The sequence below is a fragment of the Balaenoptera musculus genome, chromosome 13, assembly GCF_009873245.2.
Source record: "Balaenoptera musculus isolate JJ_BM4_2016_0621 chromosome 13, mBalMus1.pri.v3, whole genome shotgun sequence".
NCBI classification, from domain to species: Eukaryota; Metazoa; Chordata; class Mammalia; order Artiodactyla; family Balaenopteridae; genus Balaenoptera; species Balaenoptera musculus.
In genome coordinates this window covers 72,159,385-72,177,116 of record NC_045797.1, presented here as the reverse complement: position 1 = coordinate 72,177,116, position 17,732 = coordinate 72,159,385, and the positions used below count along the sequence as shown (strand labels likewise).

At 54.6% G+C, this 17,732-nt stretch overlaps 1 protein-coding gene across 1 annotated transcript in view; it reads left to right on the top strand.

Moving 5' to 3' along the window:
• The window catches only part of KLHL29 (kelch like family member 29), a 313,708-nt gene that overhangs the window by 272,395 nt on the left and 23,581 nt on the right, over positions 1-17,732 (top strand). The window contains 1 exon segment of the mRNA XM_036874037.1: positions 16,791-16,929. Coding sequence (XP_036729932.1) covers positions 16,791-16,929 — 139 coding nt within the window.

The following is a 17,732-nucleotide window of genomic DNA, read 5'->3' as shown; positions in this document are numbered from 1 at the left end:
TGAGGTACCCACCAGGCAACTGCTCCTGAACCCTCCTGGTCTGTGGCCTTGAGTGAGCCCTGAGGCCTGAGCGAGTTGGGGACGGGGGTTTGGTGCACAAAGCTGGGCTCTGTGAGTGGAGAACTTCTAGGATGAGTTTGCTAATAGAGAGATCTGTTCTGGGAGGTCGTGATACCACCTGTCACTAACCGGAGCACCCTGCCCGGGGTTCTCACCAAGAAATCACAGACAGCTTCTTGCAGGCGGGTGAGTGATTTGCAAGGACCACAAGAATATTTGCATAAACATATGTATGGAAGTGTGTGTTTATTTGCATTCATTTGCATAAATTCCTGGCTCTTCAAACTGTCATTCCTTATTTTTATTTTATTTTTTTCACTAAATTTCGTTGAGCTCTGAGATTTCAGTAATGAGAACAAAAAGCAGAAACAACAGCACTGGGGCAGGAGACCAGAAGTTTTCAACTTGCTGCACAATTAAAATTTCCTGGGTAGCTTTTTAAAAATCCTGGTGCCTAGATCACCCCCAATCCACTCCGGGGGTGGGGCCCAGGCATCAGTATTTTTTTTTTGAAGCTTCCAGATGAGTTCTTCGATGCACAGGCCAAGGTTGAGAACTGATGCCTTAGGCAGGGCAGGCCCGTGTCAGATCAAACCCGCCTCAGCTTCCAGCTGGAGACACCGGGCACCTCACCTCGCCTCCCTCATATGTAAAAGACACTCGAAACTTAAGAGCAGCGACGTGTGTGAAGGGCCATCTCAGCACACACGGGCTCTCAGTGAAAGGTCGCCATGCCCTTCCTCATCATCACCATCTCTGTGCAGTGTCATCATGCAGAACCAGAGCACCTGGAGACCCGCCTGCTCCTTCTGGCCCTGCCACCCAAGTCACCCTGGACCACCTGGGCCTCTGATCCACCCCTAGGAATAGCGAGTGCTCCAGGGTGGGCCTGCGTCTGTTCTGGATGACGTGCACGGTCCTTTCTTCTTCTAGATGACTTCCAGGCAGGTGGTCCGTCACTGCTCAGATGCCTGGGGAGTGGGTGCTGGCAAGGGAGAGAGTGCGCTCTAGAGAGTGCCCACATGGCCCTGCTCGCCTCCCTCCGCCCTCTCTCCAGGCTGGGAGAGAGCCAAGTGCTGGGGATTGCAGGGTTTTCTTTCCCTGGTGGGTGCTGCCGGGGGAAGAAAGATGCTGGAGATCTGGAAATGCCTACCATACTCAGTGCGGTTGTTCCCAGGGTTCTGCGGCTTCTCGCTCTCCCTGCTTGATGCCATCGCTCTGCCCGTCCACCAGCCCGCTGCCCCAGACTCCGTAGAGTCCTTGGTCCCTCCATGGGCTTTCCTACTTCTGTGCCTTTGCTTGTGCCGTGCACTCTGGGGGCCACACTTCCTCCACGGAAGGACTCAGGATTTGTTGGCTCAAATCCTATCCATTCAAGACCCAGCTCAGTGCATCCTATTCCGTGACACCTTGTCTGATCCAGCAACTATTCATTCATTCCCTCAATCACTTATTCAGACCTTACCTGAAACCTGTTTGGGGCCAGAAGCTATGCCAGGCACTGGGGTACAGAGGCTATTCAGATCCAAGCTCTGCTTTTGAGAGCTTTTCTTAGCAGTGGGAGCTTTTCGGAGCAGTGATCAAAATCTATTACGTTCTCCTCCACAGCAACTGCCAGAGAAACAGAAAGCTCCTGTCTCCTCCTGCTGTGCAGACATACCGCAGTAAGAGAGCTGCTCAGGGTAGACAACATAGGTCTTGCTAACAGGGGACAGGCACAGCCATACCTTGGCCTGCAGAGCCTGAGGAAGGAGAGAAGTGCTGGTTTCAAAACCTCCAGGAGGTAGAGGGGAGAAGACAGGAGCTGAGGGAGCAGCTTCTGGTGGCAGCCAGCCCACTCCAGCCAGCCCTGGATCCACCTTTGCTAGGACACATGCGGTCATTCCCAGGGCCTCGGGGAGCTCTATAGCTTGATTTGCAGACCTGCCCAAGTCCAGGTCAGCTGCACTGGGGAAAGCCTTCTTCCCAGCCTGCCCCAGGGCCTGGATGCTTCTCCCTGGGCCCGGGGCTGTAGGTACCCACCCAGACCCTCCTACCCCATGGATTCCCCCTCACCTCCACCCACCCAAGGCAACGTTCACCCCAAGAAGGAGCCAGCCCAGACCACTGTAGGAGAGCTGTAGAAGCTCCAGGCCCACAGGTGGCAGAGACAACTCCCAGGTCAGGCCCAGCATCGCCTTCCCCATCCCTGGGCCCGAACGGGAGGCTACTGCGGGAGCCTAGGAGGACTCTCCATCCGGTTCTGTGTCGTCACTGGGAACTGCAGACCCAGCTGGTCAGGAGCCCTCCACGTGGCCAGGCTGCCAGGTCTCAAACCCTCGAATCCCGCAGGACCCTGCTTTCTTCCCCTTTTGGTCAAAGCCATTCACTCCATCAGCAAACACCCCCCCCCCCGCCCCTCCCAGTCCCCCACACTGGGGTCCCATCTGTGGACACCCATAGTCCAAGGGCTTGAGAGATGAGAAAATAACCTTGGCTCTGTAGTGAGCCCAGTGTGGTGGGACAGAAGGCGGCATCTGAACCTGGTCTGGTGGGATGCGTAGACGGGTCTTGCAGAGGAAGGGGACCCGACGAAGGGAAGGGAGCAGCTTGTCCAAACAGCAGCTGGGAGCTGCCCCTCCAAGTCCATACCACGCCCTTCACTACCCGTCACTGCCATCATCCCCCCAGTGAGTGTACAGTTGCACCTCGTGCCAAGAAGGCTCTCGAGGGCAGAAAGTGGGACAGCGGGGTCGCCTTGGTCTCCTCCCCACCTGCACACAGAGACACTCCATTCCTGTAGGTTGATTCCTGCTGGACACAGCCCATGCGGGAGACCGGGCTAGGCTGGGCTTCTCAGCCTTTGTGCCATGAAGGGGGTGGAGCCGCCCCTCGTGCCCACCTTCAGTCAGCCTCTGAGCACCGTGGCAGGTGCCCAGGGTGCCCACCCCCTGTGTCCAGCCCGCCCGGAGCAGGGGTACACCAGAACCCAGGACTGCAGCCGAGACACAAGCCCGGCCCTGTCTGCGCAGGACGGCTTCTCTTGGGTAATTACTTCCAATGAGAGTTTGTAAAAACAGTACTCTGGCTTTATTATAGAGTCTGATATGTTCAGCTTCTCAAGAAAAATAGACTGTCAGGCTAAATACCTGTGGGGAAGTGACCAGGCAGAGAGGGGTATCATTAAAGCCAACAGCTCAGCTGAAATCATGAGAACAGTGTGAAAGGTCCTGTGTCAGGGAAATCAACCCAGAAGGTCCAGGAGCACGGCCTACACATGTGCCCAGATAGGACTGTCCTCCTGCATCAGGGTCTTGCTGTGTATGTCGCCACTGGGAGCCCAGCATGCGTGAGCCACCCCGGGACCCAGTCCTGTGGGTTCCAGAGGCTGCGCCAGGCTCTGGGAATTCGGGGAATGAAAGGCACCAGAGCTCACAGTCTAACCAGAGACAGAATTCAGCAGGCAAAGATCACATACTGAAGAGGGAGGGCCTGGCAGGGGAGAAGCCTGAGCTGGAGGCAGAAGGCGGGGTCAAAGGGGGTGTCAAGAGAGCCCACCCAGAGACCTTTCCGGGGACCGGGCCTGGGGTACCTTGTCCACGGGCTGCGTGCACCCAGGACCCCACGGCCAGTGTGACAGGCAGGAGTGCAGGGCACTTGGCTGGTAGACGGGGCACTGAGAGTGGGCCCACCCAAGGCAGGGCTGGGGCTGACTCCTCCCCGGTGGCCATGGTGTCTCTCAGGTGTGACACCGGGGCTGGCCCGGGCATGCTAAGGCAGACCTGGCCCTCTGGCCCTGCAGCTGGCCCCTGATCTCCTGAGGGGCACAGCCCCACTTTCTTCATTTATGCTAATTTTCTAATTTTCCTAGAATGATGGTGGCGATTAAAGACCATCAGCAATAGGAAAATTGAAATATCGCCTAGGCTTTCACCTCCCCTGAAATGACAGGAGGCGACGTGTTGCCCCAGACCTGACCCTGCCCAGGCCCTCAGGAGGGGTGAGCACGGATGGAGACCCAGGGGCAGACGGCCACGGAGAGACACCCCCTCCGAGAAGAATATAGAGGGACAAGTGCGGCAGAGAGGGGTCCCCATCCCCCCCAAACGCACGCACTCACACACGCACGCACGCTCCTGCCCTGCCTCCTCACCCCAAGTCCTCTCGGCCTGTGAATTCTCTTCTCCTGCGATGCGATTCACGGAGCTCTGAGCTGCCATCAGGCCCTAGCATCCGGGTTTCCGTTTCACTTCCTTCTTTACCTGGGTAACTGAGCTGATTGTACTCCCAGCTCCGGGTCACTAATTCTCACAAATCCTTTTAAACGATTGATTTATTTGCTGGAACCGTGGGGGAGGGCCATGAGTCCCCCGCTCCTTGTCTCTCTCTCCTGTCTGGTCCCCCATCCTCCCCAGCACCTCCTCCCGCCCCCTCTCTGTGCCTTCCCTGCCCCTTCCTCGGGCAGGGGGCTGACTGTCCCAAAGCCCAGCTGGCCGGAGCCTTTGAGGGACTCCCTTCAGGAAGCTTGCGACAGAGCAAGGTTCCACAGGATATAGCCCATGACAATTTAGGCTTTGGGACTGTGTCTGGTTGTTGGGCTCTACATCCCTTATTTGAGGTATCATTTCCTCACCTGGGTCCTTGTTGCTCTTCTGTTTCCAAAGCACGCCCTCCTCTGGGGTCTGCAGTGTTGGGTGCAGAAGCTCTGGGGCCCCTCCCTCGCCTCTCCCCCACCCAGCCCCTTTGCTCACCCACACAGACATCTGTCTCACCCAGGCTTCCCAGGAGCCTGGTGGAAGGCAGGTCAGCAGGGCCTCTGGGTGAAACAGGATGGGGCCATCATGGTGGCCAGTCCAGGTAGAGAGCCCAGGCCCCTCTGGGAATCCAGGGCAGTGAAGGAGGGAAGCAGGGCCCCCTGTGGGCTCCCCCTGCCCTGGGCTGCCTGCTGGCCAGGGATGGAGGGTAGGCCGCACTCTCCACGTTTGCCCCAGGTGAAGAAAGCAGGTGGCGCATTTTTTAGACTGGGCACCTGGAGTCGCATCTTCTCTGCTGGAGGCTGGGCTGTGCTGGAGGATGACTGCTTAGCTGAGCTCTGAGTTCGTACCTCTCTGGGGGTACACGCAGGACTGACACCTCCTTACTCAAATTCTCTGGCGGGCCCCAGCTACAGATTCTCATATGTATTCAGAAATCTGATGTCTCGCCCCTAAGATAATGAAAGGTAAAACAGAAAGCTGTGAAATGGTAGTAGCAGAGCCCAGGATAGCACAAAGGCTGATGGCTCCTCATCAGAGGAGGGCCTCTGTCCTCGCAGCCCCAGAGGCAAGGCCTGGAGACCATCTGTCCGAGGGGCTCGTCCAACGATGCAGAAGGAACAGAAGCAGCAACCAGCACCTGGTTTCTGAATGCCATGCCCCAGGCCTCACCCGGAGGTAGGGGACCCTGGAGCTCCGAAGTCAGGGACGGTGGTCAGAAATCCCCGCCTCGGCCCCAGCCCTACATGAGCTCTCACAGCCCCGTGGTTCTGCTTCCCCCTAGACCTCAGAGCCCCCTCCGCCGTCCTCCAGGTTCCAGACCAGGCCTCACCCTCACCGCTCACCTGCCCCATAGCAGCAACCCCTCAGGGCAGGGTCTCACCACCTCCAGTCATTTGCCCCCCATCCATCCCACCCCTCTGTGCCCCAGGCAACTGGGGCGGCTTTTCTAAATTTCCCTCCCAGGCCTACAGTCTATAAGTTCTAAGCAGAGCTTATCCAGCCTGTCATGGGGCTCCAGGCCTCTGCACAGACAGACCTCCCCTCACCCACTTGTACCCTGTGCTCCCCCCACGCCCTTGGCAGCTCTGCTAAGGGGGCATTCATCACGCCACATACGACACAGTGTAACATGGGTGCATGCATGTCTGTCCCACTCGGGTCCTGGGACGCCCACCACAGTCTACAGCTTTGACAGAGTTCAGCAGAGCAGATGTTTATTTGAGGCTAAGGAGTTGGGCTGGGAATTGGGGCAGGAACGGAGGCAGCACAGACCGGCCCCCAACAGGGCCTGTCTGCTTGGGACACTGCACTGGCAACATCTCCCCCGCCGGTGCTCAAGTGCCACTGAGCTGCTGACTCCGCCGGTCACCACAGTCACCACGGCTGGCTGGCCCTGCACTCCTCCCTGGAACCTCCAAGTCCAGGGCACGAGCATCAGACCAGCCGAGCCCAGGTCTCCTGGCTGCATGCCAGCTGCCAGGGAGCCGCCTCCACTCCACTCCCACAGGGACAAGGCCCAGTTCCCCAGGCATCTTGGGGTTCTCCCCAGTAGAAAGGGGGTTCCAACGCCAAGCAACCAAACTCACCTGTGTTCACTGCAGCGTCTACCTCCCCCATCAGACCGTGAGCTCCTTGAGGATGGAAACTGGTTTCATCTTCATAGTCCAGGGCCTGGCACATAGTAGGTCCTCAGTAAACCTTAGACTGTGAACTAAATTAAGAATAATACCTCTCCTCGTGTGCCTTTGGTTCTCCACGGTGACATAGCTAGCCATCACCCGACACCCCCTGCTCTTCCTGGTCATCCCCGGGCCACCCGTCTCTCCCTCCTCAGGAGGACTTCAGCACCCCTGCTGACTGCCATGTAGCTCTTACCCGGCTCCTCACCATGGGCGCCTTGTGTCCCCACTGAGCTTCACTCTCCCCTAGGACGGGGATGGCCTGGCTCATCTACTGCCCCGGCTCCTCTGCAGCTCCCACCCCCGACCCCAGCTCGCAGCCCTGTGCCCTGCACCTTGAAGGTACCCGACAAATGTGCTTCAGCTGGTGGACTGTGTACCTGGGAAATTCAGAGGAGGGCATCAGAATGGGTTGGAAGAGCAGAGTAGCCATCGGGAAGAAGGGAGTGCCTGACGGTGTGCGAAAGGCCGGGGGCGATGGGGGCGGGTGCAGTGTGAAGGTGTGGGCCCCGCTGTGGGATGTGGGACCCCCCACGGTTGATTCTGAGCAGCCTTTTTGAGTGTAGGAGAGAAAACTGACTCTCTCGCTCCCTCTCATAAAAGCCACCCACGGCACCCAGTCTCCTGTGGGATAAAGACCTCGGGAGGCTTTGTTTCTTTCACAGCCTGATATGGGCTTGCCTCTCAGACCGCATGCTCAAACACACATATTCATACACACATATGCTCGTACACATACATGCATGCGTACATACGTGCTCATACACACATCACATGCTCACACACGCCATATGTTCCTGCCCACATACTTATACACACCGCTCACTCAAACACACACGTACATACGTGTGGTTCACACCTTGCCCCCCCCCAGCCCACCTGGTCAGCTCCTACTTATCTTTCCAGCGTTTCCTTAACCATCGCAGCCCCGTGGAAGCCTCCCTGCTCTCCATGGGGCAGAGCCAGCCCCCTCCTCTGCTCCTCTTCTGCCGGATGTGTGCCCCACTAAAACTTCTCACCCGGCATCACAGTTACTTAGTGTGTCCCCCGTTAAACAGTCAGCTCCCCAGGTCTCTGAACATGTGCATTCATGTGTGTCCCTGGGACCCCACCCAGTGACCAGCACACAGGAGACAGCACCCTTTTGATGGATAAATGAGTGGGACAGACACAAGGTATCTGAAGTTTCCAGAGTCTGCCTCTGAAAGGGGATGTCCACACCTCAGCCTCATTCAGCTGTGGACTTAGTCTCCTCCTCCAGGGCACCCCTAACCTCTCTAAAGCCCTCCCTGCTTTCTGCCCTGACCCCTGGACACTTGGAGCTCTCCAAGGTGCTGAACTTGGTTCTCTCACTTGGCCCCAACTATCTGTCTTGGCCTCTTGACTCTAGTCCCTGTAGCCAAGAACCAGCCCCAGCTTCCAAGAATCCACGCTCTGGTGGAGAAGAAACAGTGTCTCTAAATATACTATAGGCAGAACACAGTTCACAGAGGCACAGAGCATTATGAGAGCACAGAGGGAGGGGGTGCTCCCCACCCCACCCCAGACATCAATTTCAACTCTGTCCCTGCTGCCAGACCCAGTCTCATCCTCCCCTGATCCTGAGGACCAAGGCCCCTGCGGGCACCCGCCTCCCTGAGGGAGCTCTAACCAAGTTCTAGCCCCTGAAGGGGGCCACCTTCCCTCCAAAGTCCTTGACCACTTGGTTGCTCCCAGCTCATCTGCCTTGGCCTCCCACCAGGCCCTCGTGAACCCCACCTTCAGCATCCTGACCTGAATCACCTGGAGGCTTAATTCACTGCACATCAGCCCTCCCCTCTCCAGCGTGTCACCCTGGAGTCCCAGCTCCTTGCAGAGCTCTCTGCACACTGGTCTTGACCTCATTTCCCACCCAAGCTTCCTAAGCCCTGGCCTTTTCCCGAGAGCTCTCTGACCCCCTCCCACCATGACATTTTCACCCTCTCCTGCTCAGAGCATTCCCGCCTCCCCCCCTCAGCTTCCAACCTCAAAACAGCAGAAGGAGCCAGGCAGAACCTTCTTTACTGGGGCAGGAAGGACTAACAGCTGCCAGTGTTGACCTAACCAGGCACTCCCCTCCAACTACAGCCTCAGGGTTTGCCCAGTGGCCTTCCTGCTCAGCCGAAGGTCTGCCCCCACTTCTGCAGTGACCACCCTGTGGCCAGGCTCCTCAAGGCTGGTGCTGGGGTCCTAACACTCTGTCCCCCAGCCTCCCCCATCCCTCCCCAAACAAAATACCATTCCCTTTGCCTCCTACCCCAAGGTCACAAGGCAAGAGCTGTCGGTGAAGGTGGCCAGTTATTGGCCTACATGTGGGCAGGTCTTACCATCCAGGCAGCTGGGAACCTGGAAAGTTGAGAAGACCACCTCTCTCTGGCCACTGTGTGTGAAGCCCCTTGTTCTGAAGAGTTGCCTTGAGGGCTCCAGGCTGCACCTGTGCTCAGCAGAGCTGGTGGGGTGGTCAGTCTTTCCCAGGAGGGCTTTTTAGGCTCTTCAAAGCCATTGGCACTGAACAGAATAGATAAATCCTTCCCCAAGGAGGATCTAATCAATGTAACCATGCTTTAGCGCCATAGATGCCATACGAAGTGTGGGGTCATCATCATTATTATTAACACTGGTGTCTCCTGAAGTTAGAAGGGGCTTGATTTTTGCATTCTTTCCGTCTGATTCCACACAAGTGTGACATTTCAAATGGTTCTTTTGGCTCATGTTTTGGGGAAGTTATTCTTAACACCCAGAACATGTCTGCATCTGGTCTGTAACACACCCTGAATTCCAATCAGAAAGGAACTTTTTGTGGAAAACATGGTGTCAGGTGTCGGGGCGGGTGGGGGGGGGGAGGGGGCAGAGAAGCAAGTGCTCCAGGAGATCACAGCCTAGAAAGGAGACGGACAGACAGACATTCCTCTGAAATTAGGCAGCCAGGGATCTCTACTGCAATTGAGGCACCAACAAAGTCTCGTGGGACCACAGGAGAGGTCTGTGATCCAGGAACTCGGTAAGAATTCTTATAGGATGGAATTTAAGCTGAGGCTTAGGGGATGGATGAGACCCTAAGAAACAAGTGTTGGGGGAAAGTTGGCCAAAGGGGCAGAGAGAAACAACCAAAGCGAAGGAACAGGATATAGCGGGCATGAACTTAGAGAAAGGGCTGAGGGGTGTGTGGGGACATGAATAGAAGTGAAGCTATAAACAAAGGTTACGAATAGGTCCTAGAAGGCTCTGGGAGCCACTGGGCAGGAGTTTAGGAATGAGGGATCAGGCATTCCTTGCCTGGGTGGGCCTGTAGATGAGGCAGTCATGGTGAGTCTGCGGCTTGATCTAGGTCTCTGGGTCATGCTGCCCCCATGCCCAGGCTGGCAGCTGCCTCTGGTCAGTCCTTGACTCTAAGAGACAGAGGAAGAGAGGGGGATGTTTCTATTAGTTTTAGGTGGGTTTCAAAGAAACTGAAAGGGAAAAATTTCAATGATTTTTATATCATCTTGGAGGGCATAAGAATGTTCCAACTGAAATGTAAGCTTCATTCTGCCGAGCAAATGCTTAGTGAGCACCCACTGGTGGGCAGCCCTGGGGCAGGGACTGAGGAAGAGAAAGGACCTTTGGTGCTTGAGAAATAGGTCTGTCACCCAGCATTGGACGACACGGAAAAGGCAGGCTGGTGAGAGGGGGCGACTCTTCTTAGGGCTTTTGTTCCCTTTCAGATAAATGGCAGAAATTTCCACTCGGACAGCAGGACAACCAGAAGGTCTCCTTACTAAAATGCTAAGTCAGGCAAGAAGCCTGAGTCTTTCACGCTTCCCTGCTCTAGAGAACCCCGTTTCCTGGGAGGGTTTGCCCGCAGGTTGGTGGGATTGGGACTGGGTGAATTCCCAGTAGAAGGCCCATCCCTCCGACTCAGGCTGGGCGTGCAGCCCACGGCGGGTTTTATCCCATCTTACCAGGAAGCTGGAGCCCAGCTGGCTCTCCAGGCTGATTCTGAGCCCAGTACTTCTTTGGAAGCGGAGCAAGGGGAGATGTGTATATCTGATGGGTGGGAGAGGGAGGAGGAAGAAGGGCAACATCCGGCTTGGCAGCCTGGCCTCTCCCTGACCGGCTATGGCAGAAGCAGCAGGAGGCTCTGTTTGTGTGAAGCCATCATTGGTCCCCACGGTGTCGGCACATGTCAGGCTCCTGGTCCCGAATGAATTATCCTCTGGGTGTGCATGAGGGTCTTCGCTGTGCTATCTCAGTATATTTCACAACTGCTCTGAGTTTATAATTTTTTCGGGTCCTTTATCAAATAGGTGTCATAAATACCAGTGGAGTCGGGTGCATTTATCACCTAGCTGGGTTCTTACTTGAGCTCTGAAAAAAATTATTTGGCCGCACAGCCTTTCTCGGGACTCTGATTTAATGGACTCCGCTGCAAAGCCACTGAAATTCGTTGCCTTTTAATATTTGACATCTCTTCCTCTTTATTACCACCTCAGACGGCCCTTCTGGTCCAGCTGGAACGAGCCCATTAGTCTCTGACAAATAACTTGTGTCGTTTGGTGAAAAATATGCAGAAGTTTGGCTGCAACTTCATCTCCAGTGTTGGTTCTGTTTGCGGCCTCACTCTCCTCTAAGCAAAGCCTCCAGCCCCAGGCAGACCTTTCCTAGTGTCTCCTTTCCCTCTGATGCCACTTGCTGCTGGATCCACAGAGCTGGTTTACCCTAACCACATATAATGGAGTTTGAGACGGGGGTGTTTAGAGATGTCTGTGTTGGGGTTAAGAATTAGCCTCATAGCAGCACTCTTCACAAGAGCTCAAAGGGGGAAGCAACCCAGGTGCCCACTAACAAATGAATGGATAAGCAAAATGTGATCAATACATACAATGGAATAGTATTCAACTTTAAAAAGGATGGAAATTTTCACATATGCTACAACATGGATGAACCCTGAGGACATTATGATAAGTGAAATAAGCCAGTCACAAAAAGACAAATACTGTATGATTCCACTTATATGAGATACCTAGGGTAGTCGAGTTTAGAGACAGAAAGTAGAATGGTCATTGCCAGATGGCGGGGAAAGAGGGGAATGGGAAGTTGTTCTTTAATGGGTACAGAGTTTCAATTTTGTAAGATGAAGAGTTCTAGAGATTGATTGCACAGCAGTGTAAATGTATTTAACACTACTGAACTTAAAAATGATTAGGATTGTAATTTTACAATGACAACAAACAGAATTAACTTCAAACTGCACCAGCAAAGGAGAGACTGACACAGAGGAAGTTCTCTGAGCACTTGAGTTCATCATCTGTTCATGCCTTTGATATCAGTTAGCTCTTGCAGCATAACAAACAGTTCTAAGGTTTAGTGGCTTAAAACAACAACCACTTATTTAGATTATGCAGTTTGGGTTGGGCTCAGCTGATCTGGGTCAGGCTCAGCTGATATTGGTGAGGGGCTGGCTGGTGTAAGCGGCTCATCTGTGAGGGCTCACCTCTGCTCCACGTGATCTCTCATCCTCCAACAGACTAGCCCAGGCATGATTATATGGTGGTGGTGTCAGGGGTCCCGAGAAAATGAGCAAAAGCAAGCAAAACTTCTTGAGGCTGTGGCTCAGACTCATAGTGTCCTTTCGACCATGTTTTGGGGTCTAAAACAAGTCATAAGGCCAGTCAAGATCCAAAGGGTGGGGCAAATAACTCCACCCTTTGATGATGGGAGGGGCTGCAAAGAATTTTTGCAATTTACCTTACGGACTATATATATACGCCAGGACCTGTGCTAAGTGTTGAAGATAAAAATAAAAAGAAAATACAATGCAGTGCAGGAGACATCCATATAAATAAATAGTTACATAGTATGCTCTAAATAAGTAAGCACAGGACACCGAGGTGGGTGGAGGGCAAGGGGATCTGGCAGGAATAGGGAAAAGAGGCAAAGAGGCCTGGGACAAAATAATACTTTAACTGGTGTTGCAAGATAAAATGGTAATTAGCCAGAAGAAGCAGGGATGAAGAAAGATCTGGGCAGAGGGGCAGAGAGATGAGAGAAGGATAGAGGGGGACCTGCCTGGGGTGCAGTGAGGCTTCAGTGGGGAGTGAAGGGCCCACCGAGGAGGGGAGGAGCTGGGCGTTGTTGGGGGAGGCATCACAGAGGGCCTTGTTCCCACTACCCAGCCTTGCAAAGTTTATTTAAGCAGGGGCTGATGGGGACTTCCCTGGTGGTCCAGCGGTTAAGACTCCGCACTCCCAATGCAGGGGGTCCAGGTTCGATCCCTGGTCAGGGAACTAGATCCCGCATGCCACAACTAAGACCAGGCGCAGCCAGATAAATAAATATTTAAACCAAAAAAAAACAGAGGTTGATGGCCAGGCTGATGTATGGAGAGAGCTTGGAGGGGAACAGGCCAGAAACAGGCAGACAGCCTTAGAGGTTGCTGCAATGACTCAGGTGAGGGATGGCGGCGCTGGTGGAGAATCGATGCAGAGATTTCTAGGTGGTAAAAGAGGCAGGACTGGGCGGGGAGGGGTCAGGGAGAAGCCTAGTAAACTGGTGGGTGTGAGCTTTCTGCCAGATGGTCTGAGTCAGGGGAGTTCCCCAAGGAGGGGCAAGGCAAAGGGCACAGGGCAGCCACTTGGGTGGGCAAGGCAAGGGTGTGGGGTTCCACTCACAGCAGGGAAGACCAGAAAACAATTCCCTGATGCCAGCCAACAGGGAGGGACCTTGAGATCAAGACTTCTCCTCCTTCATAAGCCCAAGGCAGCCAAATTCTGCAGGGCGCTGGGATGTGTGCGGCTGGGGTCCTCTCTGAAAACGCAGCCCCTGCCAAGCTCTGCCCTGAGGCTTGCAGACTGTCCAACCTGGGCACCGGCGTGGCTGGTCCAAAGGCTTCCCCAGGAACCCACAGGCCTCCAAGCCCCTCAGACATTAAGGAGTTGTCCTTGCCAATATGGGGTGGGCAGGAGGGCAGTGTGTGCCTGGAGCCAATACTGGTTTCCTCCGTGGATCCTTGGTCATAATGTCCCGAAATGCCAGCTCTCCAGCTGGGCACTCAGGGGGCAACAGTAAGCACATACCAGCTGATCAATACTTTGAATGTACTTGGGGCCCTGCTGTGAAAAGGAATCCCCTGGTGAGCCCTTTCATAAATTGAAAAATTCTTCTGAAACTGAGTAATCTTGCCCAGCTATTAAATCCAGATTTCCACAAAATGAGAGTAGAAAGAGCCTACAGTTATGATGACCTGGATCTCCAAGCACCACCTCTCAGATCCGGCCTGAGATTCCCAGGGCAGCAGGCGTTGAGGCTGGGTCTGGGGCTGCAGATGTAATCATTGCTGGAAACTTGGTTTGAAATAAAATCTTCCAAAACAATCAGAGTGCTTTGGGCCCAGAAGGAGTGGCGTTCTGTGTAGCGCTGTGTTCTCCCAGTGTCCTGAGCACAGTTAACTCAGGAGGCATGTGGGGCTGCATCCATCACTCAGTGCAGCGTGACAACTGGGGCCACCAGAGCAGGTGCCCGTGGGTGCTTGAGGGAATTGAGCACCAAAAGCTGGAGGAAGTTGCCCAGGGTCACCCAGCCAATTAGTGGCAAAGCTGGAACAAAAATCAGGAATTCCAGCCCAGAACTCTTTTTCCTCCCAAGGGATTTCACTCAAAAACATGACATCATCCATCTGGCTCATGGTTTGGGAATGAATTCAGTTGGTGGCTCTTTTTGGAGCTGATGTGTGAGCGCAGCAGTTCAGCCTTAACCCAGCCTGACCCTGCAGGCTCTTCCTGTGTGGGATCCACCCCAGCAACGTGCTGCACGTCCCCACTGCCACCTCTCCCCAGGCATCCCACGGCCCTAACCCTAGGCCCACAACTCAACTCATCACCCCCTCCCTTCCCGATGTCCCCCCCAGAAGCCCGGACATGGTCCTCACACACCCCCCACCCCACCACGGTCCCTCCAGGACGGATGGCCATGGCATCCACGGCCTAAATACTTGCCTTTCTCTGTCCCTCCGTCACCGTTGTCATTCAGGCCTTTGTCACTTCTCACTTGGATTGCAGAGTGATCACCACCATCAACAAAAACATCAAACCTACCACCGTTGAGTGTTTACTATGTGCCGGGCCCACGGCTAACAGCTTACCACGGGCTAGCTCCTTTAACCTTCTCCAGAGCGGGAAACTGAGGCTTTGGGGATGCTGGGTAACTTTCCTAAGGTCACACAACTGATAGGAGGCAGAGTTCAGGTTCTCCCTCAGGCCTGGCTCTGAGGCCCAGCTCTCCGCAGGGTGCTTTCCTGCCCCCCATCCTGCCTCTGCCATAGCTGCCGGAGTCTACCCTTGTACCCCCCCTGCACAGAATCCCTGCTGACTCCCTGGTGCCCATAGCATTAAGCTCGAGCCCCCTCACAAGGCTCTTGGGATCTGACCCCTCCTGCCCACCCATCACATCTCTGTCTCTCCCCCAGCCCTTGAGTCTGTTCCCCCGTATCTACCCCACAGGTGCCCTCCACACCCTCCACTTGTGCTTTGGGTCCTGCTGGTTTCCCTTGCTCCAGGCTCCACGGGGAGCCTTTAGAGACCCCAGCCAATGCCCCCGCAAGACACACACCCCTGCATGTGTCCTGCAGCGACTCCAGCTCAGCCTGATGTGGGGTTGGTGGGGACAGCAATTCAGCATTGCCCGAACACCTCAGCCCCCCATGTGGGGTGTGCTCCAGGGCCCCCCCCTTCCCACCATCTTCCTTGGTCTTCAGCAGAGCTGGAGCCCAGTGTGTCCTCTCAAAGAAGGGCCTGGCTGACCTCAAAGCCCACAAGCCCTTGGCCATCCCCGGGCCTGAGCATCTGATCTTCACTCAGCTCTGGGAATAAAATGGGAGCCTCCATCCCCATTTTACAGACAGAGAAACAGAGGCTCAGGAAGTACAGGGGCTTGTCCACAGTCATAGTGTCAGAGGAGGAGCTGGGCTCCGCAGGGCATCTTGGCAGGCACCCAATGCTGGCCCAAGAAGACAGAGATGATGGGTCAGGCTGGAGCAGGGCACACTGGAGGGGAATTCCGGAACACCAGCTAGGGTGCAGCAAACACCCACTCGGAGGGCTTGAGGTGCTGGTGGGGGACTTAGAGGGTGGGGCTCAGTTCTGCAGACCACCCTCTCCCATTCACTTGCTGAACAGTCTAGGTCATTCTGGCCCAAGTATCTGGACCTCTGATGTCCGGCGACCAGCACTACGAAGGGCAGGCTCTGTCCATGGGCCCGTGGGGTGGGGGGATGGGCCGGCAGGGCGAGGCTGTTGGGAGCATTGCTCATCTGAAGGCCTTAACTTTGCAAGTGAAAGAGTGTATATAAACTGAGCAAGGCAGCTGTCAGGCTCTCCTCCTTCCCCATTCTGAGCCTTGATGTGGGTCTGGGAGAAGCTTCTGACATCCCCAGGTTCGGAGCCCACGGACCTGGGGCACTCTCTGTGCTGGCCCCAGGTGGCCAAGCCACCAGGCAAAGGTAGGTGTGCATCAGGGTGGGAAGGCCCCTGAGGCCACTTCCTGGGACCTCCTGGGGCTGCAAGCCAGGCTCTCCTGTGCTGAAGACCCAGGTGAAGGGTGGGGCTCCTGAGATGACCCAGGAAGTGGGAGGAGGTGCAGACCATCCCTGCCCCTTGCTTGCTTCCCCTCCTACCCCACCAGCCCTGCATCTGTCCCGGAAGTGTGAAAGGGAAGTGCTCGTCAGGCCCCCACTCCACCCCTGCTTTCTCGGGGACCCCTCCCCAAGAAGCTCGCCCCAGCCATGGCTGTGAGTGTCTAACATAAGGGATGTTGTTTTTGCAGGTTTTGTGGTTTTTATTCCTTTGAACCATATCCAGCCCATCTTACATCACAATGCCATGCTTTACTTGGTATCAAATACATCGGCACCCATTGGCATTTGGAGAACTTGTTCCATAGTTAAATTACAGTTTTTAGTTGTCTGTGATGATGTATTCTCTCTGTTTCCAGTTGTCAGTATGGGAATCTTTTCTCCCAGACTTTCAATTTCTGGGTTTGGTTTTTTTGGGGGGGTTTTTTTCGTTTGTTTTGTTTTTCTGTATTTGTTTTTTTGCTTTTGAAAGTCGTTATTCCTTTGGTTATGTGGCCCGTCCCAGTTGCTGCTTGTTTACGCATTATGTTTGTGACTTCTTTTGACTGTCAGTGTTGAGCCAGTCTTGCCAAGAAACAGTGTCAAGTATTCTCCTATTTCTCTACTTCTTGAAAAAAAAATTTAATTTAAAAAAAAAAAAACAAAACTCTTAATGGGAACCTGGCCCTGTCTGTCTTCTCTGTTCTGCAGAAATGTTGAAGGAATTGAACCAGCAGCGCAGAGCGAAAGCGTTTACAGACCTGAAAATTGTTGTTGAAGGCAGAGAGTTTGAAGTCCACCAAAATGTTCTAGCTTCCTGCAGCTTGTATTTCAAGGACCTGATTCAAAGGTTTGCCTTCCTTCCAGCTGTGGTCGGGTCTGTTCCTTTGTAGGACGCTTTTGTGTCGCTTTTCTCCTCCCCTCTCTTGCAGGTTCCTGAAGCGTGACTCCCTGTCACAGAGCCAGTAGCCATCTCTCCTCCTCCTCCTCCTCCTCCTCCTCCCCAGCGCCCTCTCACACACAGCCTCAGAGCATCCACTGTCCCCAGCCCGTCCCACACAGCTTTGCTGGTCTCCAGGGGCCTCTGCCAGCAGTAGACAACACCCTGCCCCACCCCCCGAGGATCCCGCTTTCTCAGTGGCTCACAAGCCCTCCCTGAGATTAGGAGGACTGCAGACTCCACTTTAAGGGACCACTTGCATGCTGCCCCCACTGGGCCAGCACAGGTCCCCAGCACCATCGTCACTGCTGTCGATAGTGAACTTAATGCCAGGAAAGCACATCGACCAGACCATCCCCCACCGAGGAGCACGAGGCACCCAAGGGGTCGCTTTTCCCCAGCCAGAGTCGGGGAGAATTGACTTGTAGCTAAAGCCTCATTCACGCTGCATGTCTTGATACTTGTACTCGGAGCCTAAAACCAGCGCTATCTGAGCACAGACCAGGTGTGTCCTAAACACGGTCTCTCTCAGCCTTCGCTCCCCTCCCCTTCTGCCCTCTGCCCTGGCTATTTCTACCTGAATGAGTCTTCATGGTGCATGAGCATCTTTTTTTTTTTCCATTATGTTGATTTTTTTAAATTTGTCTGCTTCGTACCCTTGCAAAGACGTTAGGGGCCACCTTCTAGCGCCTTAGTGAGGGAGAGCAGCCGAG